The 27,153-nt window shown below is 38.8% G+C and overlaps 3 protein-coding genes and 1 long non-coding RNA gene across 4 annotated transcripts; all 4 read left to right on the top strand.

Annotated features, from left to right (window-relative positions):
• Nucleotides 1-2,291: 2,291 nt before the first annotated feature.
• LOC125990102 (uncharacterized) lies at nt 2,292-20,910 on the top strand. The gene is made up of 4 exons (XR_007488811.2): nt 2,292-2,403; nt 19,751-19,850; nt 19,938-20,008; nt 20,081-20,910. It is a non-coding gene; the product is annotated as an uncharacterized lncRNA (long non-coding RNA).
• On the top strand, nt 12,759-16,615 carry LOC137839749 (thrombomodulin-like). Its single transcript, XM_068649114.1, has one exon. The coding sequence runs from the start codon at nt 13,070-13,072 to the stop codon at nt 14,612-14,614; it is 1,545 nt and encodes a 514-aa protein (XP_068505215.1). The 5' UTR covers nt 12,759-13,069; the 3' UTR covers nt 14,615-16,615.
• Nucleotides 16,982-19,142, top strand: thbd (thrombomodulin). The gene has a single exon (XM_049758081.2). The coding sequence runs from the start codon at nt 17,126-17,128 to the stop codon at nt 18,854-18,856; it is 1,731 nt and encodes a 576-aa protein (XP_049614038.2). The 5' UTR covers nt 16,982-17,125; the 3' UTR covers nt 18,857-19,142.
• Nucleotides 20,911-21,188: 278 nt separating the features above from the next.
• On the top strand, nt 21,189-27,025 carry LOC125990087 (toll-like receptor 5). The gene is made up of 4 exons (XM_049756815.1): nt 21,189-21,355; nt 22,149-24,435; nt 24,791-24,879; nt 24,948-27,025. The coding sequence occupies exons 1-4, from the start codon at nt 21,287-21,289 to the stop codon at nt 25,173-25,175; spliced, it is 2,673 nt and encodes an 890-aa protein (XP_049612772.1). The 5' UTR covers nt 21,189-21,286; the 3' UTR covers nt 25,176-27,025.
• Nucleotides 27,026-27,153: the final 128 nt, after the last annotated feature.

Below are 27,153 nucleotides of genomic sequence, written 5' to 3'. Positions count from 1 at the left end.
TGTCCTGTGAGCAGACGATTGTGGTGGAGCAGGCGGCCGTGGCTTGAGAGCATCCTATGGAGAAAATGTGCAGCTGGTCATGGTGAAGGTGTGCTGCAGCCATCCTTGACCTCACATCGTGGTGGGTCACGTCAGGGTCACCAATATGGCAGAACGGAGGAACATGTCTTTATTCCATGACTGTCAACTGTGGCTAGAGAGAATTCATCAAAACAGCAACAATAGCATGGGATCACATATCAGACATATGAGAGGCCTGGCACTGAGGTCCGCCACAGTTGCTTTTTTGCCTATAGATGGCGATGTTTCCCACGGTTTGAAAGGTTTTCTCTCATGTATAGTTTAAAAAAAACTTAATGCAATGTTCTCTCATTGTCAGAACAACTATTTGCGTTGGGTTTCTCACCTGCTTCACACTACCCTACCCCGGCTTTTAAATTAGATTAAAAATGAGAACTCCAATTGGCAAAAACTGAAATCTTCAGTTCAAAGCGTGCAACATCTGAATTTTCAACGCCAAGCTCGAATCCACTTTGGTCACGGAATTCAATGAGCTTCATAGCCGCATAAACTAATTTGAGTTGGGGTTTATCGCCTAACTTTTGCCAACTTTTAGATTAGACTCATTTTTGAAAAATCTGATTGGAAAAAAATTGAATAATTTTTGTTTTGATAACTGTAGAGGCTACACTACAAGTTCATTAGGTTCAAAGTGTGCAACATTTGCATTTTCACTGCCAATGGACCTTTACACATTATACAAAACTGCATCATAATGAGCAAAGGATGACAAACGGTCATCAATGCATGCCAAATATTTCCAGTTCATAAAACAGCCACAAGAGGGTGCCACGACTATTGATGACTGATATCGGTAGTATACGCCAAACCTTGAAATCCCGATACAAAACCTAAAACTCCATTATAAAAGCTTTAAAAAAAATCAAGTTATGTTTTTTATGTGGTCACTGCTCATGCCCAAAGTCTCCATAGAAATCAAGTGAAGGGGCGTTTTTGTGGACAACAGCCTACGTGACTTAATTACCAAAGCACGACAACTTGTTTTGTATTTCAAGTGGAATTAAATTCAAATGAATTCACTTTCTCCAGCCTCTCATCAACCACCGTCCAAACTTCTCACTCGCAACTCAACTATAGTGATTTGTACATATCTTTTTCTATGGACAGCTTATGTATTATGTGAAATGCAAAACCAGTATAGAATATTTTTTTTCTCATTTATTTATGATCATTTCTTGTGGGTAACTAACTAAAAGTTATTTGATTTAATTTATTAATGTTATAGTTCAAGTAATATTGTTGGGCAAAAAGAAGTTGCAAAATTTATATTCTACTTTTTGATTGATATTCGAGCTTTGGTTTTATTCTTAAAAAGTATTTGTTGATACTTGGATAATTTTTTTAATTAATTTGAATCCAGTGTTTAAATATATACAAACAATTTTAATTCTTGCTCCATTCACCTGCTTTGCATGTATTGTAAATTCTTTCAAATTAAAGCTGAACAATGAGAATTGTGTCTGTCCCAATATTTATGGACCTGACTGTAAACTAATGCATCACTTTTCATTCACGATCATTGCCTCATCATACAGAACAGCCCAATAATGTCAAGTAATAAAAATGATCATTCCCTAATTGACTCTCTAGGTATAGCTGGCATGGGTTAATAAAGGTTATTAAATCCTTGATGTCAAGTCAACATCTTCCTAAAGTTGCTATAAAAACTATTTTTGGAATGTATGTGCACAAGAACAAGACAATAAACTCCCTAAAGTCTGTGCTTCCTTTTGCTGAAGAATGATTACACTTTTCATAGAAATCCATCTGATTGCAGAACAGCAGGATATGTGTGAAAGTGGAATTTTTTTTTTGCTTTATGTGACCTTGTTTCTTTTGCTAGAAAACTTGACTTCTCACGTACAGTTTAACTCCACAGAGCCTGACATTGAAGACTGGTGTGGCTAAAATGCTAAAATGATATTATGGTTGCTGCTATTTTCCACATTATTATCACAGAAATATTTTAGAATACAAAACAATATCATCATGTCATCATGGCGCCTAATCGTATGATACTGAAATGACATATTTCAATACATACATGCCATATTAAATTTGCAGGATATTTTTTGGGTGAATATATTGCCACTTTTCTTCTCGTTTAAAACGGCAACTAAGGGGTCAAAAAGCAGAATTACATAACTTATCTTTTCACTTGAACCCTGCATCGACCCAAACACGTGACATGAGCAAAGTAATTACTGAGGTCCATGAGGAGGACATCATGCTGTCAGCAAAAATATTAAGTGTGCTCAATTTTCTCCAGAGTTCTGTGTGTTCATCAAACCATATTAGCAAGGAGTCATAGGAAATGTGTTGGTAAGTATGAGAACATCTTCAATGTGATACGGTGATAAAATAGATTTTTTTTTTTGGTCTGAGGCACAGCAGAGCAGTTCAGCCCTGCTCGGATTAGCAACAGATGGTGTAGTTTAACTATGAGCTAAGAGTTAACATCATCGTGTGGCGCTGCTTTGAATTAAGGTTAAACGTCAACATTTCTCAATGTAGTTATTTTGTAGGAAATTCCTCTTACTACGTGTGCGTTTACTAAGCGTCATTCGGTTTTTTTTTATGTTCCTGTGACTAAACTTGAGTCAAACCTGCAACTTTCATCTCCTCTTTCTCTTCCTGTAGTCATGTTTTGTAAGAAAACAGTATTTCATGTCAGGGATTCCAAGTTTATCTGTCTCCGAAGGGAATCCTTTGGACAAAGCTGTAACATTTTTCAATAACGATATTTGTTCTCATTTCTATGTTTTGCTGAGATATTTGTTGTGAATGCTTGAGGTTAAGTCTGAGGGAACAATTTTGGGTGTGCAGCTCAGCCTTGCACAGCCACTTGTGCAGTATGTCAGGGTGCTGACATTCACGTGGCAAGTACTAAGTAGAAACAGATGAGCCATGAGCACATATCTGACACCTCAGGTTGTCCGAGCTGGAAAACTTGGTCTTGTAAACTCGTGTTTAGAGTTTACACTGTCAGGATGTCTATCAAATCAATTTGCAACTGGCATTGTCTTGAACCTCATACACCTTTTGTTCTTTGTAACTCATAACAATAATGTTGCCTTGAAAGTAAGTAATATAGTACTTCTTGACACACGGCTGTGCCAAATTATTAAAAATAAAAAAATAAAAAGGTTAAACTGTCAAACTCGAGGGGGACAGATTTGGCCCGTCACATTATTTTACGTGGCCAGCGAAAGAAAATTATATGCATTATGTGTCATTTATATAAAATCAAGCCTCCATTTTCTTAATTTTGTCAACAGCAGGGGTGTCAAACAAATTTTTTTCGCGGGCTGCATTGTAGTCATAGCTTCTTTCGGAGGGCCATTATGACTGTCAACCCAAATAAATGTATGAGCACCTCATATTGTATACAGTAAAAGCTACAAAACAAACTGACAAATAACTCGTTTTCAAATCAGACGAGTAAAAACTGGTCACATATTAAAAAAAAAAAAAAAGATATTAAAAGTGAAGACCATTTGCAATTCTAGTAATGACATGAATTTGATGCACAATTTGTCTTCGCGGGCCACATAGAATAATGTGGCGGGCCGTATCTGGCCCCCGGGCCTTGAGTTTGACACCTGTGGTCTAAAGGGGTATGATCGCAAGATTTTAGAACAGAAGTTCACATCTGTTTTCATAGCAAAGAGGATATTTATCGACAGCTGTATGGCAGAGAATTGTTGAAGTGTACCCGAGCTCTCTTCAGGCGCAGAGGAAAGGAATGTTTGGAACAAATGGGGTGTGATTGATGGCGGCGGAGGAGGGTCCAGGAAGAACCGCTGGTAGTCGGGGGTAGGGGGAAATTTGTTGCAGACCAACGCTTGTGGAAATATGTACGCCAAAAAAAAAAAAAACGTTGTTGTTGTTAGTTTTTAATCAGTTACCATAGAGTTTTTAATGTGACGCACGCTGTCTTGAGGCATAACTGGTCTTCATTTGATTCTTTCTTATGAAGCTTAGACTCTTATTCTATAATTGTCTTCTGGAAAGACTATATCAGAATATAATGATGCTTTGGAACAAAACCTCAAATGTCTCATTTTTGGCTTCTACTTCAAGATAAACTGCTAAATGTTAATGTCAAATGTGCGAGAAAATATTGAGAAGGGAGTGAAAGCGAGAGGTCCTGAACTTGACTCATCATTTAAATATCTAAGCTGTATTACTCATCTGGAGGTATGAGTCAGTCGCCCTGGGTGATACTTGCAAATTTGTAATTTTTTAATTAAAATGGTGGTATTTTTTGGTGACACATTATTCTATTGCAATCAACTGAGCATTAATGCAAATACAGTCATTACACACCACCAAAAACATGACAGTTTTGGTAGTGCTAACCATTCTGGGGGAAGAAAAATAGTGCCAGACAATAAAATCACACTCATGGAAAGCCTTGTGACAATCATTTCATGCCTTAATGTATTTAATCTAAACCCTGCTAATAATTCTGTCATTTATATGTGTGTATGTCTAACCACATTCAATTGCAACCTTGTAAACACGCATAAAGCTGAAGACAGAAGTTAAGCAGGCTTCCACTTGGCTTGAATTATGCCGCACAGTCGCGGCCTGAAATGTCAACCATCTGTGGTTTGTTATTCTACAAGGCCGGATTCTTTTATGGTATTTTAAAATCTATTTTGGACAGCATGACATTGTATTTTCAGGATATGATCTTGCTAAGCTTATCGTTATTTGACTGGTAGAATAAAGAAGTCCCTGTGAGTTTGTGTAGATTAGTTGAAAACTGATAGAACGTAATAATAAGTTTTTTAAAACCCTTTTCATGTTTATTTAACTACTTTTTGCTCCATCTGTTCCTCCATTAACTGCACTTTGATTCAATTAGATTCATTGAAGACAGAAATTACATAACACATTCCTCCAGCAAGAATTACGCAAGTGTAAAAATAACAATGACCAATAGAATATTGATGTTTGTTTTTTCTCATAGTTCTCGCATTATAGGAGATTAACCCTTTGCTAACTGTTTCTGATTTTTACTGGTATACATTTAGTTATTACAGTGAAATACATATTTTATTTTATTTATTACGTTGTGCTGCTTTATCAAATGCCAAGAATAAATTGTATTCATTAGAAAAAGTCCCTAATTAAATACAATTTTATTTTTATCCCAAAAAAAGAAAAGTTGCATACAATTATTATTATTATTATTATTGAAGGAGGTAAAAGGAAGTTTTGATGAACTTTATTTGCTTGGCTTTCACTGCAATGTTTAGTGTCTGCCAAAAGAAACAAGTGAAAAACTAACAAAATATGCCATCTCTGTGGGGTTGCAATAACAATAGCACTTGGCTGTCAACAGATTAAGGATATAAAAATTGGACGTTTAACCCAACATATATTTGTCACTAACTGTGACATTCATTTCAATAGGAGTGACTTTTCTTCGTATTACCTCAGTGCCTGTGCACGAAATGATCCCCAGTAGGACCACACATAATTTCAGACGTTGTTGCCAGATGTTTGGACAAAGGCATCTCAAATCATCACCTAATAAAGAAATCAAATATATAAATCAAATGGCGTGCTATTTAGAGCAGAATAATGTGGCATAGTAAGGAAATGGCAGTCCTCCCTAGACTACCCATTTGTTAATTCAAGGCAGTAAAAAATTATTGTCACTTTTTGTTTAAAAGGTTGGCACTGATAATCTGATAAAACCTCAAGGCTTCTTTGAAGGGTGGCAAGCTGCATAGCGGCGACGCCCTCCTTTTTCCTAATTTGTTAACTTTACATAGAACAAAGTCACTCAGAGCCATGAGATTTTTGTCATAAAAGTGTTTTTCTTGGATTAATAAAGTATCTAACATTATTTACCATATGTACTATAATCATAAAATCCACCATCCCTTGAGGTGCCTTGTTAGGGTTAGGGTTAGCTCAACTTTCTGAGAACACCTAAATTAGTATTTTTAGGGAGGAGGAGGGGAATGATGGAGAATCCATTTTTTTTCTTCTCAGCCAATAGGGAATTACAAGGACAATATTTGTAAATTCTCGTTCCTCAGCGGTAGTGTGACCATCGTAAAAAATTACAAAAATTTAAATGGAACACTTTGTGTAATTTACTTGTCTGACTGCAATTATGAAATACTTTTTTCAAATGCTTCATGCTGGTGAAAAACAACATTCGTGTAGGTCCTTGTTGACCTTCGTGTTCCTGTGTGGAGAACAAAAGTTGCATAGAGCCAGAGAGAGAGAGAGAGCATGAGTGCGTGTGTAAATCTCAGCATGTTTCCATGGTTGCATGTTATGGAAAAAGCAAAACCCGGAAACCTGAAACAATCAGACGACGGAGTTGGGGACTGGTATTTACAACCTTCTCACAAAGGCCCAAAGGGTTGGTTGTTTCTGGGGTCAATGGAAGTTGTAATATTCCTGTCAGCATGCCAAGATATTTTCCTCGAGGGATGAACTTTGTTTACTACTTGGAGGAAGAACACGAAAGCGTTGTTCCCATCCATGGATCCATCAGCCATAGATCTAGGATTTGCAAGGGATGAAAGAGAATGATTTTATGGTACAACAAACAATAAAGTTGATGTTCTCTGAAATAAATCTGGCAGCATCATTTAAAAAAAAAACGGCAAAAAAAGTGAATTTATTGGGTATGGTGTAATCAAAATGTACCACACAGCTTTGTAGACAATTAAGTACCGTATTTTCTGGACTAAAAGGCGCACCGGACTATAGGGCGCACGCACCTTCAATGAATGGCCCATTTTAAAACTGTGTCCTTATATAAGGCGCACTGGACTATAAGGCGCACCATTAATGCATCATGTCAGATTTTTAATCCAAATCAAATCATTCTCCATTTGATCTTTTATATTTCAACTTCAGACGCAACAAATTACTTTATAAGCACAAAATAATGATCCATAGTCTTTTTGATTCATGATTCATAGTCTTCAGCGGGCCACTTATGATTGATTTCATGACACGATGCTTCGGGCCAGTTTAAATTTAGAAATTTGGTCCATATATAAGGCGCACCGGACTATAAGGCGCACTGTCGGCTTTTGAGAAAATTTTAGGTTTTTAGGTGCGCCTTATAGTCCGGAAAATACGGTAATTGATTTGGGATACACGTTCTATATACACTAGTGATGGTAAAATAAAGCTTCAAATTTGCTTCATGAACCAGTTGAATTTTTTTTGACTGCTCGAGATGGCACTTGACTTAAAAAGTATGTGATTTAAGAAATAGTAATTCAGTGTGCTTTCAGGCCTTTTTCAATCAGTCATCAAAACGTCTCAATAAATACAACCGATTCATGAAGCATCTTGAAGCTTCATTTTCCCATCAGCAATATAAACACAGCACAACTAGTTGCTTCTCTACTGTGTAACCAATATTAAGGTTCCATTACACAGTCTACGGCTAGGTCACCTTTGTGATGTTTCTTAAAACACTGTCTGTAAAGTTAATAACTTTATTTATTAGAATCCATGATGTGTTTTCTTATGTGACACAAAGGATTTCAGTCAGTGTTCATTACCTGCTTACTTGGCGCCTTTCTCATACAAAACACAATTGCAGGAAATGGAGGGAATGGTGGCATGTGCCGATAAATTGAAATTGTATTCCTTATGTCTGTGCACCTCGCCACTGTTTACCAAGCGGTGAATAAAAACAAGCAATAAACTTTCTCATCTCGCTCTTATTTCCTGTCCGTGGAGACTCAAGAGAGACAAATAGAGGAAAACATAATCCCTTGACTCACAGAGCCAAAACACACAGACTGAATAAAACGGCTTATGTGAGACAGGGACGATTCAATCCTACGGATTCCTGCAATTAGTTGAGGCATGAAGAGAACATCTGTAGAATTCTTGTGGGGGATGTTCAAGCTTGGCTTTGTGTGTTAGGAAATCCCACGATAGTACATTAATCATAACCTGTACACTACTTTTTTTTAATTATTAAAAACATGTGTGATTTACTTGAACAGTTTTGTCTTTTCGAACAATGGTCTCCTTTGTGTTTTTAGAGTTTGCTGTGCTGGAACTAGAGTCAGGTGATTCTAACCATTTAACCCTTGAGCGATGGGTGAAAGTCAAAATAATAAAAACAGCTCTCACTGTTACTCTACTGCAAATTGTTGGAGCAACAATATATAATGTTCATCAACGCTGAACAATATTATCAAACAAAAGCAGTTCTAAAGCAAAAAAATGAAAACTTATTCTTATCTTTCATTGTTTTTGTCCAAAACATCAATCCACAAGGGGTTGTTATGATTTCGCAAGTCTGGACAGGATTTATCTGTTTTCTCCTCAACTTTTGCTGAGCTGTGGCGCACTTGGCGTGAGGATATTTAGTTTTACCATCTGAAACCCTCAGATAAATATTCACAGTGTAAATCATGTCCTGTTCTGAAGCGCAGGGGCAAAAGTAAGGTAGATATGCAGCACTCAATGGCAGGAAGTGCCCCTTCAGGACACCTAAGCGATATTGAAAGGCGTCAGGTTAAACAAGCAGGACACATTGCAATGTTGTCCTTAATCAAATCAATGTTTTCATTCCGATTCACTCGTTTTGGGGCGAAACAACTCTTTTAAAGCCAAACTATGATGGCGTCATGAAGCTCTTTTTTTCTCTCTCTGTCTCTCTCACATGCAACTGCATAGCATCAACATTACACGCTGTTATTCGTTCATGGTTCTGCTAACCATCTAAAAAGTCAGAGTAAAAATTGACCATTTAGAGCACAGGTGTCAAACTCAAGGCCCGGGGGCCCAGATACGGCCCGCCACATCATTTTATGCGGCCCGCAAAGACAAATTGTGCATCAACTTGGGTCAATACTAAAATAAAATAAAAAAGTATTTTAAAAAATAACGCTTGCAATTTTTATTACCATTCATCTTTTTAAAATATTTGAATAGTTTTTACTAGTCCCTGATTTCAAAACTAGTTAATTTGTTGTGTAGCATATACTGTATATAATATTGACAGTCATAATGGCCCTTCGAAGGAAACTATGACTACGATGTGGCCCGTGACAAAAATTATTTTGACGCCCCTGATTTAGAGTTTCTGTACTGTTCCATCGTGATGCAACTGGGTTGCCATGTGTAATAGCTACGTCACATTAGTGACATCTTTTTATCCACTCATACACACATTTAATGTTAACATGGAATTCAGATGTAAAATTAATTATTGTGATGTATATACAATGGCTGACCATGGCAATGACGTATCGGGACTCTTAAACGGGTCAAGAAAACGAGGCAATCAGCCTGCAGAAATTCATTTCTAAATTTCTAAAATCATCTGTGGTTTAGTTGTGAATGGGCAGTTTGTCACATGTCCAATATATATGCCCACACACAAACTGTGTCAAGACTATTTTTTCATGGTCCTATAAGTGTGTGTGAGGATGTGTGTGTGTGTGTGTACGCACGCTTTGATCCACAGTCAGGACATGGAAAACGCCTTCCATTTCCTCTCCTGTAACATCTCAAACACACTTTTGCAATCTATGGCCGTGTCTCAAAGCTTTGGGAGTTGCCGTAAAAGTGATGAGTTGAAGGTTAAAGAAACATTACAATCATGCCAGTCGCGTCAGACATGCACATTTTTGTTTTTGTTGGAGAAAGTTTGGTAGAGCTAACCTCAAACCTGTCACCTGCCAACGTTCAAATATTCGGAGCAATAACAAGACTGAAGATAGTCAATTCAAAAAGTATCCTATTAATATGATTTTATAAAGGAGAAAATCAAATATTTTCAATGAAGTAACGATTTTCTTCAGAACTGTTCCTACAAAGAAATGAGTCAGCAAGAATCAAAATTGATTAATTTCATTGTTCTTGTTGCATTTCTTTCTTGATTATGTGTATAACAAGACTGAAGATAGTCAATTCAAAAAAGTATCCTATTAATATGATTTTATAAAGGAGAAAATAAAATATTTTCAATAAAGTAACGATTATCTTCAGAACTGTTCCTGCAAAGAAAAAAGATTGATCAAAATCGATTAATTTCATTGTTCTTGTTGCATTTCTTTCTTGATCTTACGTTCTAAAATTCAATTCACACAAAATATGACTGAAGCCAATGAAGGTCCCTTTATGGAAAATGAAGCTTGCATTGGTCGGCTTCATTTCCCAATAAGGGACTGAACAGTCTGTTCAATTTATTGCCATATAAACACAAACATTAACCGAAAAGTCCCACAAATCACAACCAAAACATGTTAGAGTGACCATTTTTGGTGTTGGCGAAATGATCTACAGACACGCCTGGAACTGGATTAACTCAGCGTGGGCATTTCGGATAGATATCAGTCCAAATATTTACTAAGACCGAGCAACTTGGGTTTGTGTCGCCAGGCTGGGTTCCAGTTGAGATTAGACCGAGCCATTGAGCCACCTAGCAACCTGCTATCTATCACTCCCAATTTAAATAAAAACATTCAAGTGATTATTTTGTTAGCACTGAGCGAACAAAGAAATCTCTTCCCTGCACGGCTGGCTCACATCCCCTCCACCCTATTGCATCCCACCACACCTATTTTTATGTAGTGGGTATTGAAATAGAATTTGAGTCCACCTACGTGAAGGGTGTGTATGTTCATACGTGTCATACATGGACGGATATGCTCATGTTCCAAGCTTGGATGTTTGAGTTCACACCAAATTCAATTAGAACATTATTTCCACATGAGACTCATTGTTTGTCACAAGAGGAGGGAGGGTTAAAGGGTTTGCTCACATTCCGACACTCCCAACTGACCATACATTACCTCAGTGAAGAATGAGAAAATACAAAACTGGTTTCCATAATTGTGATTCTCATCACATTGTCTTTCTATAACCTTTTCGCTGGAGGAAGTGAGTCCATTCGCTTGTGTTACTTCCTCTTCCAGGTTCAGCCACTTGAGAAAAGACACAGCGAAAAGGTGAACAATGATTACAGATTTAGAACTACGAAGCAAAAATTAGCATCTACTTCCTTGTGCTTTATTGTTCCCTAAGGATGTTAGTTCATGATACTTACAGTAAATTCGATCTTGAATCATATTCTTGAAGCTCCTAAAGAAATAGTCTCCAAGTACCACCACAATGACTAACATTCCAATACCGCAGCATACCAGACCCAAGTAATTATCAAAAATGAATCCAGATTTTCTTTCATTCCAAAAAAATGATCTTGCATTGTATGAAAACACACTTGTAGCTATTGAAATTAAAGAATTGTACTAAAATAGTTTGAATTCCAAGAAAGACCTAAATAATTAAATACCACGCTGATTGTTTTGTTTTAGAATGTTACATTTGTGAATTATATATGACGTCCACAATAATAAATCAGCACAACTTTTGGACGAGGGCCTTACTGAGATTAAACAATGGATGTCTTTTGGTTTGGAAGTCATTCAACTATTTGGATACATGCAAATGAAAAATCAATTTTTCATAAAGTGTGGAAATAGACACACACACACACACACACACACATCTTGCGCCTGTCTGGGTGGTCTTGGCCCCAACTCATGCGACAATTTGGTAACAGACAGTAGCCTGCAAAATACCAAAAGGAAGAAAACTCCACCCACGCGCCCAGCGAGACTTTACTTTGCGCTTTCGGAATGAAAATAGGCCCCATGGCGTACCATACGATTCAAGAACTTTACATTCAGTTAAATTCTATGGGATTTCGATTTGCTTCAATGTGCCAGGGCTTTAGCTATCGTCATGATTATTCACGTGGTGCGCATATTTCATAAAGGGTGATATCACAGACATATCGTGGGGTGCGACACGATGCAAGGACTGAACATTTTCAAATGTAACAAATTGATTTGTTGAAATCAAAATGGATTTTCCCCATTCTAATCTGTTTTCAGTACACATCTTTTATAGGTATATACCATGTGTGTACACACATAGGTCTATATATAGACCTAATTTAGACGTCTATTTTAGGTCTATAATATAACCAAAAATAGACGTCTATATCAGGTTACAGAAATAACCAATTCACATATACGGAGCAATATGCTTGTTAAACACAAATCCAAATAGTTGTACTAAGTTCATCTTGTTTTTCCTTTTTTAATCACTTCACTGGTTCTTTTATGTCAAACAAATTATTTTAGGTGCATTACCTGACATGTTTCGGCGGGTTCACTCTGATGTAGGCGGAAGAACCCACCGAAACGTGTCAGGTAATGCACCTAAAATAATTTGTTTGATATAAAAGAACCAGTTAAGTGACAAATCCAAATAACTTCTGTACATTATTTATACAACTTACAGCTGGTTGAGACTTTAAAATTTCGAAATATGATCATATTTGATGTTTTTAATTTAGACGTTTTAGGTCTAAACCGAGACCAATTTTAGACGTCTAAATTAGGTCTATACATAGACCAGACGTCTAATAGACGAGGTATGTATGTAGTGTATATATATGTGTGTGTGATATACTGTATGTGTGTATATTAGCTACTATATAGTATGTACAGTGTTTTTGTTGTTGTTGTTGTACTTTTACACAAATACAGGACATGAATCAGCTGTACCTCTGTTACCTGTCTTTTTTTTTTTTTTTTTTTTTTTTTACAGTGTGTACCTTTGCCACTTCTGGGTGAATAGGGGATGTGACAAGACAAGCTACTGTCCTCTCATGAGAAGATCAGTCATGGGGAAAGTATGTGTGCGTGTGACTGCGTGCGCGTGCGTGCGTGCGTGTTAATGAGCCAGTATGTTTGTGATAAGGTTTAAGAGCTGCAGGGGGAGGGTTGTGCAAGCGGACCCACCAGAACTGAACTTCCTTCCTGTGCTGCTCGAACTAGAGAAGGACATGGTTTTATAAATGGACGGTATCATGTGGAGCTTCCAGTATCCTCGGCAAGTTTGCATCGTCGAACACAGCCAACCATCTTTCTTTTGACCAATAATCTCTTCAAGCATCGACACCATGATTGCTTTCCTCATACGTGCGCTCCTACTTTGCGGGCTGCAGAAAACTGTGATGTCTTTGCGCGGATATTGCACAAATGATTTATGTTACGCTCTTTTTGTGGGACTAAAAGACTTTGAGGGAGCCCAGAAAAGTTGCCAAGATTCCGGTGGAGATTTGTTGTTATTCTTCGACGCGGAAGAGCAAGGACGATTACTAGAAGGCATGAGCGGCAGTTTTTGGTTCGATCCTTCTGGGATGGTCACAGGCGCCCGTAACTGCTCTTCTTGCTCGGTGTCGATGGGAGGCAACCTGAAAATCCATACGACCCAGTGCGGAAACAAACTCACAGGGTACTTTTGCCAATTCGTCAACGAGGAGCCTTGTGGCGCAATCTCCGTAACGAGGGACGCTCAGGTGAAATATTTAGCGCCAATGAAGTTTACTGTAAACGCCACTTCACTTTATTTCCCTGCCGGAACGACTGCCGAAGTGGCGAAGATGGGCACCTTACATCTGTACGCCAAGCATTTGTGTTTTCAATCAATTTGGATGACAGCACCGTGGAACTGCGAGGTGATGGGAGGCGGCTGCGAATACGGTTGCAACACCACATCCGGCTCCTGCGTGTGTGGGGAGGGAGCACATCTCCACGCCAACCTCATCACCTGCAGCCATGATCCATGTGATCGTTGCGCGCACCAGTGTGACAACGCCACCCAAGCGTGCAAATGCCGTGGAGGCTTCACGCTGGCCCCGGACGGGAAAAGCTGCGTGGACGTGGACGAGTGCCAGCAATTGGATGCTTGCGAGTTAGAGGGTGAGGAGTGCGTGAATTCACATGGTGGGTTCGAGTGCAGGTGCAAAGATGGTTTCGAGGAAGAGGACGGCGTGTGCGTGGATGTGAGGATCTGTGACAAATGTGAGCACATGAATTGCGTTAAATCTAACGGCGCGTATGCGTGCCTCTGTCGTAAGGGGTTCATAGTGTCCCCAGATGACCCCACAAAGTGTCAGTTGTACTGCGACCAGGCGGACTGCCCAGCTAATTGCATCCCAAATCCTACTTTGGAGGAGAAGGATATGCATCAATGTTTCTGCCCTAAAGGTTATATCAAAGACATCCGCAACGGCACTGCATACTGCACCGACATCGATGAGTGTGAGATTCATATGCAGTGTGAACACAATTGTGAAAACTTATTTGGGAGTTTTGTGTGTACTTGTGAAGAGGGCTTTGAGTTGTTTGATGAATATATGTGCGTGCACCCGAGCGAGGATGGATGGGCCGCAGTGTACCCCACGCAGGCTGAGCCCCGTCCAGCCATCGTGCCGTCTTACGTCAAAACAGGTAGCATACTTGGCATTACTGTGTTCCTGTTGCTTTGCCTGGTGTTGCTCTACTTGCTGGTTAGGAACTTGGCCAAACGTTGCGGTAGTCTTGATCTTTCTTCCCTCAAAGGGTCCGATATGGATATTTTCTACCTGCAGCAAGTCACCACAGAGACATACAAGCGGTTATCTTTTGATAAGGAGTCAAAGTATGACTCACAAAGACTTTAACCACAATACTGTTAACCCTTGAGAACAGGCACGTGCATGGATAAACGGCGAGGTTTTAATCAGGGTTCATTAAATGTTGAAAAGAATTTTGAATTTTTGTTTTCCTTGTCACCTAAAAATTTTGAATTTCCGTTTTTGTTGTGGTATGAAATTTTGAATTTCTTGGTGATGAAAAAACTGCAATTGTTACACCAAAATGGATAAAAAGTCAACATTCGTTATGTTTGAAAAACATTCATATCTCAACGTCTCAGCTTTATTCATCAATATTTTTTTTTAAAAAAGCAATAATAATTCTTTGTCATCATTTAACCCGTTAAGAGTTTTGATATGATGAAGCTCTCGCTGTTTGAACGGTGTTGTGTCGACTTTTCATACACACTGAAGCTTCCATTTACTTCCTTAGTACCGATAAAGTTATTGACTGTTGGTTGCATTAACAGAAGTTATGCCCCAAGTTAAATACAAATGCTACTGTTTTTTTTTTTTTTTAAATTATGTGGCCAATTTTAGCAATGGGTGCCATTTTTTTTTTTTGCTTCCTTCTTTTTCTCTACACGTGTCTGCAATTAAGATGTTACCAAAGCTACATATGCTGGAACTTAGATTAGCAGCCATTGATGCATATAAAACCAAAACACTGTTTTTTGTTCTTTTAAAAGTTAATATTCTTGACTGTGAATGGTGTTGGGTAGGTTCATTTTTATTTGAATGATTACATTTCTCAGTGATAAAGTCTCCTAATTGTCAAATTGAAAAAAAAATCCTGTTTTGTATAAAGGAATAGAAATCGACACATTAATTGATTAAATAATGCAGCCTTAATTCTTAGTACTTATATATTTAATAATGAGGTACTTCATTCAGTTCTCTACCAAAGCTTTTGAATTGGCACAAAACTACTGTCGTTGTCCAACTCAAACTTTGGTGAAATGTGCTTTTCATTGAACAATATTTGGTCTGCATTAAGAAATCACACAAATCCCAGATTTAAGCTATGTATCACAATTCTAAGAAATTCATTGTTGATTTTATTCAAACAAACAAATGAAACTACTTCCACTTTATCAAGAAATAACAAAGTGCCATTACAATCAGCCTAATTCAAAATGTTTGTTGTATGCATGAATTAAGTAGATTTTTTTTTTTTGTGTGGTTTTGAAGCTGAACAAAGCTGATGCTTTAACCTGAACTTGTTTTCTATCATGACTTCTCTCAACAACAATATCATAACACTGTCTTTAAAAACACTAAGCTAAACATTTACTGTAAGTACACCTGTGGTCAACATTTGATTTCTGCAAACGGATGTTTTAAAGTGGATGTTTTAATGTTGACCTTTGTGTAAAATAATTTGCAACACTGAAAACTGCAATTGCAATAATAAACTAAGTGTTAACTTAATTGATACCTCTCTGAAAATGTAAATATGTGTTTGCGGTTAGCTTGGGTGTCATTTGATTATCAAAGTGTACTAACTGTAGAAGCTGAGTGCATAATTATATTATAACTTGATAGATATTCCATGACAATATTTTAGATGAAAATATGCATGTATTCAGAACATTACTGTCAAAAAGACCTTGAATGTAAAACTGCTGCTATATGAGCTACATAACATAATTGCTAACGTGAAAGAATAAGAATAATGCCACCTCATCATTATGTGCCCAAAGTCATTATAATTCAACTGTATAACACGTGTCTTTTCTCGTGTGCCTTTTTTCGACATTAAATGTTGAATTTATGTACCATTACTGACAGACTGTTAAGGAACATCTTATTTGATTGAAATGCATTTGAGTTTCCACAAAAGAAACATGTTAAATGGATGTCAACGTATTGATATGTTTATTGTGGTTGTACTTTGTACTAATACAGAACTGCTTATTACATAGTTATAACATCCTGACAGTATTTTTTTTTCTACCATTGTGATGCAATGCAGTTCTATCCACTTCACTGTACAACAATAGTAATGCAATTAAATGGATAATTCTATGACAGTGGCCAGACTGTGGATTATTTATTTATTATTTTTAGTGGGGGAGGGGGGGAGGGGGGGCGGGGGAAGAGTCTTGGCGTCATAAAAGATTTCAAGTATTTCAAATATTTTTACCTTCAAATCGCCCCAACCCCCCTGGAGTGTAAAATACTTTCGCAGCCTTCTGTTTTAGTTTGAGTTTTAGTAGTGAGTACAATTAGCATACGAATATGTTGGGCCATATAATCTGAATATCGAGGATATAAAATGAAAGTTCAAACGATTTTCCATACACTGCAGACTGTGCGAGTCCGCTCACTAGGAGGGGCAACGGGGACAAAGGGGAGGGGGTTAGCGTAAGTGATGGCGTGCGTAAAGCCCCGGTGCGTAATTTGCGGCCGTGGTCTTCTTTGAGGGCGTTTGAGAGGAGAAAGTTTCCTTAGAGAGCCACTGAGCGCCGTAGAAGGCTGCTTAAGAGCCACTTCCTTCCTCTGCTCGGTCGCCAACATGAAAAGGGGAGATTATAAATGCGAGCCAAACAATTTTTCCAACAAACGAGCGTCTTGGCTGCAGGGACGCGTGACCACTTGAACGCACGCTTGTGTTCGAATATGAAGGATGCCACGGGATTGTTCGTTGCTGTGCTGGCTGTGCTGGTGGGGAGGCTCGATGGGCTGGACCCGGACGGTGGGCTCTGTGTTGAGAGCCGTTGTTTCGCCGTATTCCACAACTCTTGTGACTTTCTAAGCGCACAGATTCATTGCAAAGAAAGAAACGGGCTTTTAATGACTGTTAGTCCGTCTGCATCACGTGATGTACTGCCTAAACTATTGATGAACTTTTCGGGTCGATTCTGGATCGGTTTGCATCGTGTAACCGCTTGCCCGAATGCAACATCTCGTCTTGAAGGATATGAGTGGATGACAAAAGACACTGGAAGTGATTTTGAAAACTGGGCTCCTTCTTTCGACAGCGACTGCACATCTCCACGCTGCGTCACAGTTTCCGATGTGGACAAGCTCCAGTGGGTTCAGGAGCCGTGTGACTCACGAGTCACCGGCTTCCTGTGCGAGTACCACTTCGAATCCTCGTGCTCGACTAAAGATATGGTTTTCCAGGGGGGAACCCCGGTGTACAGCACCCCTTTGGGTTTCGGGGGAGATGATCTGCTCTCCGTGCCGCCCGGAAGCATCGTCACGCTGGAACCGACCAAGCGCAAGTTCGTGTGCTACGAAACTTGGCTTCAGGCTCCGTGGAGCTGCGAGATCCTCGAAGGAGGTTGCGAGCACAAATGCACCGTGGATGATGCTTATGAACCTTCTTGCTCATGCCCGCCCGGTTTCTCCATCAACCCCGATAATGAAATCTCATGCGACGTGGACGCGGAGGACGCGTGCGCGCGTTTAGGGTGCGAGTACGCCTGTTTGGATGGAGATGACGGCGCGCCTTCCTGTGCGTGTGACCACGGCTTCAAACTGGCAGCCGATGGAAGATCTTGCATGGACATTAACGACTGCTCCGATGAACGCCAATGTCCTGGGGAGAACTTCCGATGCGTCAACACCGTAGGAGGCTTCAAATGCGAATGTGAGGTCGGATTCAAGATGACGAGTGGATTGTGCGTGGATCAGAATGAATGCGCGTCTGCACCATGCGAGCATATGTGTCACAACAACCCCGGGAGTTACAAATGTTCCTGCTACGATGGATATATAGTGGACCCGCTGGACACGAGCAAGTGTGAGCTGCACTGTGGCAAGGAGGAGTGCATCGCGGAGTGCGACCCAAATGACAAGTACCAGTGTTACTGTCCAGATGGTTACATAGCGGAGGAGAGGGTGGACCACACCGTATGCATTGACGTTGACGAATGCGCGAGTAGTTACTGCGATGATGGCTGTAAAAACACTTATGGAGGCTATGTTTGCTCTTGTCGTAAAGGGTTCACTTTGGTAAATGAGGTGTTTTGTGAAAGAAATGAGGATGAAGATGAAGAAGGGGAAGGCTCGGGGGAGTCTACAACAACTATGAACCCTACAGTGACGCCACACGAGGTCGCTCCAACTCAGCAGCCCTCGGCGGTGACAGTAGGCGGGCTGGTGGCTATAATAGTGTGCTGTGTCCTTTTTGTTGTGTTGGTGGTCTTTTTGTGTCAGCATATATTGAGTAAAAGAGGGAAAATGGAAAGTGAGGCTGCATATAAAGACCCTGATGGAGGGGAGGCCCACAGTTTACACGGGATGGGGAGTGACGCATAATAAATAAGAAGGTACATGACATGTGAATGTAGAGCTGAAGATCTCCCCCGCCTTCCCTTTGCCCTTAAAGTCAATTCACATTGGAATTCATTTTCATTTTGGGTACAAGCACTGATGGGCGCAAAACATCACAGCAAACAAAACAGAATAAAGGGGAACAGTAACCCCACAAGACTTACATAAAAGCATTTTTCAACATGGAGTTTGGCTTCTGCAACAGACGCAAAAATGTAAACGTGAATTGATTTTGTACTGAAACGTTAATAAATTGCACACCCTAGATAAAGTTTGTTGTCCGTCTCGAAATTGTCTGATTCTGTCCCCTACTGGCAAAATGAGTGTACTATAACCGAGAGACAAATAACGAGTTAAAAAAATCAAATTGAACGCAATAAATAAATAAATAAAAATAAATTAATACTTAAATAGTTACTGCGAATCAAACAACTATACCTGAGCCTGTTAAATCGTATCCAAAGTTGACATACTCAACAAGTAACTGGCTATTATGCTGTACGGTAAATTACAAAATGTGGCTGAGTTTGATTTTTTACACTTGAAAAAGTCCTTAAATTAACTTGTACAAAGGTTGCACATGATTAAGTGTGATAATGTGATTTCTGGATGCTTTTTTCTTTTCCCTTTTCTCCCCCAACCAAAATAATGTGAGTTTAAATTATGTGCAACTGATATGCAATTGGAAAACTTGTATTTTAAGATAAAAAAAAATATCAGATAAAAACTCACATATTCTTATGTAAATAGTCAAACATTTTGAGAAGAAAAAAAATATTTTCAAGCATAAAGATGATATTAGAGACTACTCACAAAAAGCTCCATGTTTAGTTGCACATCCGTCCGTGTCTTTTTTGGTCATTGATTATTCCTTCTCAGGCTTCCTCAAAAAATGTAGCTTCCACACCTTCAGGAAGAAAGAAAAAAAATGTTGCTGGAATGCGGCTCTGCGCTGGTCGATGTACTCTGCTGTGAGCAGGTATTTGATATGCTCCACACTGGGCACAAAAATAATCAACTTTGAACATGCTGTCTGAAATGAAATGTGCCTTCTTTCTCTTACCAGCAGAGGGCGCAATCTCACTTGCAGTCATGCTGTTGCGCTGCAGTCGCTCCTGTCTGCATGACAAGGAATATGTGAGTAGGCACACCGATGTCATTTTACTCCCAATCGTGATTGTGGTTACATTTTACCGTGCACTTCTGCAGGAACTCCTCATTAAGGCCAGCAAGGAGGCCGTGGACCCAAGACACACCCGAAAGCCAAACTGTGGCAGCCTTTACACTTTCTGGACCTGGATTTGCAACCTCTGCCTAGAATGATAAATAACAGACATTTTGAATTGATTTACATTTTTAACTGTAGATTGGAACCTGCTTGAACAAAATAACCCATACAATTTGACTGCAGTGGGTCAAATTGACCCAACTTAGCGGGTCGGTCCCATTTCCAACAGAGCCGTGTTAAGGATGATAAATGTTTGAGAAAGTTGCTCAGTGATGGTGTGTATGTGGATGTGATTATTTGTCTCTGTACTATGTTGGGGTCCACGAGTGTCTTTTGTTAAATTGCAAAATGCTCCTCCGACAGAATGACGCAATGACAAAAGGCCTTCCGTTTTTTCCACACAATTTTACTACACTAGTGATGGTGACACATTTTCCATTCACATATTTAGTGAAACACTCTTCTACACACTACAGAAATCCCTTTAGTCCAATTGAAATGTGATTTCAATGATGGAATTCATCTTTCACTTGTGACATTTTCAGTTCTGAGAGATTTCATGCATGTACTACACAAAAACACTTATATTCCACTTATTTTAAATATTTATGTGTATGCAAGCATCGTAAAATCTTTTTCATTACATGTATAAGGATGATAAAACTATACAAGTATTAGTACAGTAGCAGTTGTTAGTTTTAATTGTCACAAATAATGATTTAACTCTATTTTAGGAGGACATATATGTGTAATAGCTCAAATTAAATTAAAGGCACAACTATGTTGACAAATTTACAGAAATCAAATTCCTTGTTTGGCACGCTCAAACATGGCGAATAAAAACTCTTGAATCTTGAATTAGATTTGCTTGTTTTATGAGGTCAAATTCAATGGTGCAATGAAGCATGTTGATACAGTGGCTGGAGCAGGAGTAATAACAGGGAGAACCTTTGTCCGTTATCAGAGAAACTCATCAGCTGATTAAGTTTTATTTGCGGAAATTATATTTGCAAAAATAATGTCAGTAAACGCCTTTTATGAGTGTAGCAAGCTGCACCAATGAACTATTAACCAATGTAAGGCAAACAGTCTTACGCAACTTCCTTCTCGGTTATGTACACCGCTCATTGTGCTTTGGTTGACAGTAGCGGCTTTGGCTCACTTTTAATGTGTGCCCCACCAGGATAATGAACTGTGGGAAGTACAATTTGTGGATCCTGGCTCTTCAGCTGGTCTTCATCTGTGTGATTGTTCAGGTAGGTTTGCACACTTTGTCCAATGCCAATTGCATTATTTTTAAAAGTTTGTTTACTATAGTTGTTGTATTTTGAGCATTTTTTATGAATGCATGTTAACTTGGTCCTGGGTGGACAACATTTTCTCAGATTTTATCTTGTTGTATTTTGTTGAAGACTAAATATGTCTATGAAAAAGAGACCCAAGAGTATTATTTCTACATTTTGAGACAAAAGAAGGGTGTGCCAAGAGAAGTTACAGCAAACAACAAGAAAGGTTAATGTTACCAAATCATTTAAGCATTTGGCTGTCTACTTGTACGCTTTTTTTATACAGTCACTCCTTTCATTTCTGGAAACCTGATTTTATCTTTGCAAGGAACATGTTGCTTGTCACTTAAGAAGGTTAGGAACTTATAAAGCAAACTTACTAAAGGTGGATAGTCATATTAACCACTTGTTGTTTTGGTAATGTAGGTAGTGTCAGACTGTCTTTACTTGCTATTTTTTTGCAAAACTACATTTATTTTATTTATATATTATACATATTTATTGATTATATATATATATATATATATATATATATATATATATATATATATATATATATATATATATATATAATTATATATTTATATATTTATTTTATATTATTTATTATTATTTATTGATTTTTTATATATATATATATATATTATTTTTTATATATCAATTTTCTTCCATTGATTTGGGGTCGGGTCGTGAGGGCAATAACTTAAACAGTTAATCACAACTCTGTCAATTTCTGATTCCCCGTTTTGTTTTCTTTCTACAGGTTGCCAAGTGTTACCCATCTTGTAAAATATACGGCCCTGTAGCCGCTTGTCACGGACAGAATCACCAATGGGTGCCTGATCTGCCTTCAAACATCACCCACCTCTACTTGGAGATGAACAGAATCAGTGAGATTAATAGCACGTCACTCCAAAATCTGGAGCAACTGCTAGAATTGGATCTTGGGAAGCAAAATGCGACGCTTGTAATAAGGAATAACGCGTTCCTCAGACAGACACAGTTGGTTCGCTTAGTTCTGGGTGATAATGTTGGCCTTCAATTGGAGCCACGAGCATTTGCGGGGATGATCAGTTTGAAATACCTTTTCATGGACCACTGCGATTTGACAGATTCCATATTGGCGCAAAACTACTTTGAGCCGCTCTTGTCCTTACAAGTACTTAATCTTTTCGGGAACTTACTCCAAAAAGTCACTCCTGGACTTTTCTTTCAAAATCTCTCTAATTTGGTAGAGATTAACCTCATGTTGAATAAGATTGAACAACTCTGTGAAGAAGATCTCATTGGTTTCAGAGGGAAGTACTTCACACATTTCAATTTAGACTCTAATCACTTGTACAAAATGGCCGCTATGGATTTCGACTGGGGAAGATGCGGAAACCCGTTTCGAGGAATGGCTTTCAACATTCTTGATTTATCAACCAGCGGGTTTAACGTGACCGCAACCCAACTATTTTTTAAAGCGATTCAGGGTACTCCCATTGCTCATCTCATATTCTCCGGCCAATTAGGGAAAGGTTTTTCACACAACAATATACCAGATCCAGACAGGTACACATTTGAAGGTCTTGCAAACAGCGCAATAAATATTTTTGATTTATCTAAAAACCAAATATTTGCCTTACAGAGAGCCGTCTTCAGTTCTCTTACCGATGCGATAATAATTGATGTCTCGCAAAACAAAATCAATCAAATTACCAACCAAGCCTTCAGTGGTGTTGAGGGAAATTTAAGATTGCTCAACTTGTCGTTCAATCTTCTAGGAGAAGTAGTTTCACACACGTTTAACAGTCTGACAGAGCTTAGAGTTTTGGATTTGTCTTTTAATCACATTGGAGCGCTGGGATATCGCGCTTTTGAAGGTCTTCCAAAATTACGAGCATTATATATGACAGGAAACTCCCTGCGGACCTTAGGTTTCCCTGCATCGTTGCCAAATCTCGAATATCTTCTTCTGGGTGACAATCGGTTGGTTAGTATATACAGGATAGATGAACTAAGCCTTAATCCGATTCACGTGGACGTGACCAATAATCGATTAACAAACCTTGAGGATGTTTATCTCATTTTAAGTCATTTTAAAAATCTGCAGAATTTCTTCTTTGGTGGTAATTTCATTAAGTGGTGCACGCTTGGTCAGAACATTTCGATTCCTTTTAATCATAGCTTACAAGTGCTAGATCTTCATGATAGCTCTCTGCAGTTGGTTTGGGCTGATGGGACATGCCTTGATGTTTTTGATCATCTTGAAAATCTGCTCGGTCTAAATTTAAGCTTCAACTCCCTCAAGAGTCTCCCAAAGGGCATTTTTCATGGTCTCAACTCAATCATTGAGCTTGACCTGTCTTCTAACGCCTTGACCTATCTGCAGCCAGATGTTTTACCCAACAGCCTTACAAACCTCGATCTGTCCAACAACTTCTTGGCCTACCCAGATCCAATGACTTTTGATTCCCTCCTCTTCCTCAGCCTTTCGGGAAATCGGTTTTACTGCGACTGTCAACTCGAAACCTTCCTGAAGTGGATGAATGACACCAACGTAACCTTCCTCAGTCTGGAGAAATACCGATGCGAGTTCCCGGCTGTTAACTATGACCTTCCACTGCTCAACTACTCCCGGATGGTGGAACCATGTGAGGTCGATGACGATCTAGCGGTCCAAAAACTTAAATTTGCACTATTCGTCTTCTCTGCTCTTCTCATTCTCACCACCATACTTTGTGGGATTGCTTACGCACGTCTTCGTGGATATATTTATATCACTTACAAAAAAATTGTCAGTCGAGTTCTCGAGGGGCCCAAAGCCCCGCCTCCTCTGGAGGACGCTCAGTATGATGTCTATCTTTGCTTCAGCAACACAGACTTCATGTGGGTAGAAGCTGCTTTACTGAAAAAACTGGACAATAAATTCTCTGAAGAGAACATCCTCCACTGTTGTTTCGAGGCCAGAGACTTCCTGCCTGGTGAAGATCACCTCACCAACATTAGAGATGCCATCTGGGGCAGTAGAAAGACTTTGTGTATCGTCTCCAAAGAGTTCCTTAAAGGTAAGGACAACGTGTATTTTCTTGATCACAGGAAAGATACATTGAGTAATTGTTACATTTTGTATATTACTCAATTCAACCCGACTGAGAACTTTTTTTAATCCAGCCATTGGAGCCTATTTCAGACCCTCCTAGTTATGGATCTTTGGAATCATCATAATTTTTGCTCCCCAGGGGGCACATGTAACAGTGACCGAATGTGATCCTGATTTCAGTCAGTCAGAAAAATCCAGATTATCAAATGCATCTGAAAATAATAACCTGGTAGATTAGCACGTGTAATGACATGTTTTTCTTTCGTTTCCAAACATTTCCATATCTAATTTCATTATCCCCCCCCCCTCCCCCCCTTCAGATGGCTGGTGCTTGGAGGCGTTTACCTTGGCTCAGGGCCGCATGCTGACTGAGCTAAAAAATGTTCTGATTATGGTGGTGGTCGGGAAGGTCAGTTCTTCTCCATGAATATTCTCCAATACATATAGATGCCGTATTCTGATGTAATCCAACAAAAGGTGGCTCACTACCAGCTGATGAAGTGCAATGCAGTCCGAGCATTCGTCCAGAGGAGAGAGTACCTGATCTGGCCAGACGACCCTCAGGACCTAGAGTGGTTTTATGAGCGCCTGGTTTCCAACATCCTCAAAGAGACTGAGGTGAAGAAATTTGACGAGGAAGCGCCAAAGCCTGACATTCCACCTGGAAACGACATTCAGCTTGAGAACATTGAAGCACAGCTGTGACCTGTCAACAAGAACATCTGAATGAAAAAGCACTCCTGCTGTAGGGATGTGGTGACAGCCTTTGTTATCCCCAATAGTTAAAAGTAAGAAAACAGGTGTTACAAAGAAGCAGGAATCAATCATTGATTTTATAGCAATTCCATTTTGACCGTATTGTTATATAGTAAGGAGAAACAACTTTCAATTTTCACCACTAAATGAGAGCGGTGCATTCTCCCCCCCCCCCCTTAGTTCCTTAGTTGATTGTAAGTAGTCCTTTGCGATTTTGACTGGCCCCATACTTGACTGGATACTGTCGGACTATTACCACATTCTTTTTCAATCCAAAATGAGGACGAAAAACGATAGCATTTCCCCAAAGGGACATTTTGGTTTGAGAGCGTACAGCTCGGGTCACCAAGCTTCTTTTAACGACAAAGTTACTGAAAACAGGAAGCTACTGGGAAGAGGAACACTTCCATCCTGTTTCCACTTTAGGGAAAAAAAAAAGAAAAAACGCAGCGCTAACTTTAGCTGATTGTTGAAGACAACTGCTGAAGTTATTGAAAAAGGATCTAACTTGAAATTACAAATAGTATTTTTTTTTGCATTTGTTTTTAAAGGAGACTCACTTTCCTATCAATCAAACTCATTCAGCAACACCCAGAGATATTCAGTTCTCATAGTTTCTTTCATTTTGAAATATATTTGTAATAACCATCACCTAGGCAAAAAGATTTCGGTTAAAAAAAGACATCTGGTCTTGACTGATTAAACATAAGAACACTGTTTCATCTCCATAAATCTGGTTCCTTCCGCTGTCTCCGGCGAGATCTAATTTGAAAAGGTGAAGCAAATGTTTACCGTGTTAAACTCTGAATCACTGTGACCTCTTCACGGTTATTTAAAGCTTGCTGGAATATACAACATGAGTTCTACTGCCCCCTTGAAAAATTAAATAAGCCACGCCCCTTTCCAGGCCACAGCTAATATTTGACCTCTGTTTAAATCAATATCATCACAGAGGTGCTTGTTGTCTTATGGTCAGTTTTGCGCAAGAGAAGAAGAAAAGTAGTCACGGATGAGATGGAGGCAAATGACGTGGTCAAAATAAGTATACATGTGATCCTCCAACGTGGGAGGTCCAAACCTAGAATGTGTCTAATTGTACATATGCGAGGAAAAAAAACACATTTCCATAGCAAGTGGTTACTGGGTGACTCCTCTGAGATTCATTTATGAATTTTACATTGAAGCTTTAAGAGCAAAAAGTGTCAAGAAGTTAAAATAAACTGCTAAATTTGCCATTTCAAAGTAGGCTTTGAAAACACACCGCTGCTTGAAGTACCACATCACAAGAAAGGCAATAAATACACGGAGGGAGCTCTGATGTATCTCCCAAGTATTAAAAAAACTAAAATGATCATAGCCAACTCAGCTACCTCAGACTTGTAGATAAATTTACAATCTCCTCTAAGAGTTTTCTTTTTTTTGTTGTACACACACGATATTCAGGTTTCACATAAAAAACATTTTATGGACCAAGTAAATCATCAAACCTTATTCAAACAGAGAATCCATTTTACTTCCTAAAGAGGAAATTGAAAGGAGAAATGTAAACACCAAAAAGTTAGCTTGACTTTTAAATCTAATATTGATGTGAAATCCAAATGCCTTCAGAATACAACAACTAAAGTAATTGCCGTTCCAATTTTTTTGAAGGAAACTCAAGGTCCCTACATATTTCTCATGTAGTAAATGACAACGCAAACTTATTTGCGCTATTAAAATCACTTTATATAACAATGTTGGGCTATCTGTGAAGAAATCTGATCTTGTGTAAATCAAAATAAAAGTAAACTGAAGCCTGACTTTGAATCCTGCCAATTACTTGAGGTCAGACACGCAGCAGGAAAGGCGCTGCTATTTCTGAACCAATTACGAATATTTGCTTATAAAATATTCATATTTTGTGGTTGGTGGCATCTGTTGATAAACA

The sequence above is a fragment of the Syngnathus scovelli genome, chromosome 20 (genome assembly GCF_024217435.2).
Source record: "Syngnathus scovelli strain Florida chromosome 20, RoL_Ssco_1.2, whole genome shotgun sequence".
NCBI classification, from domain to species: domain Eukaryota; kingdom Metazoa; phylum Chordata; class Actinopteri; order Syngnathiformes; family Syngnathidae; genus Syngnathus; species Syngnathus scovelli.
This window is presented reverse-complemented; position numbering and strand designations above follow the sequence as displayed.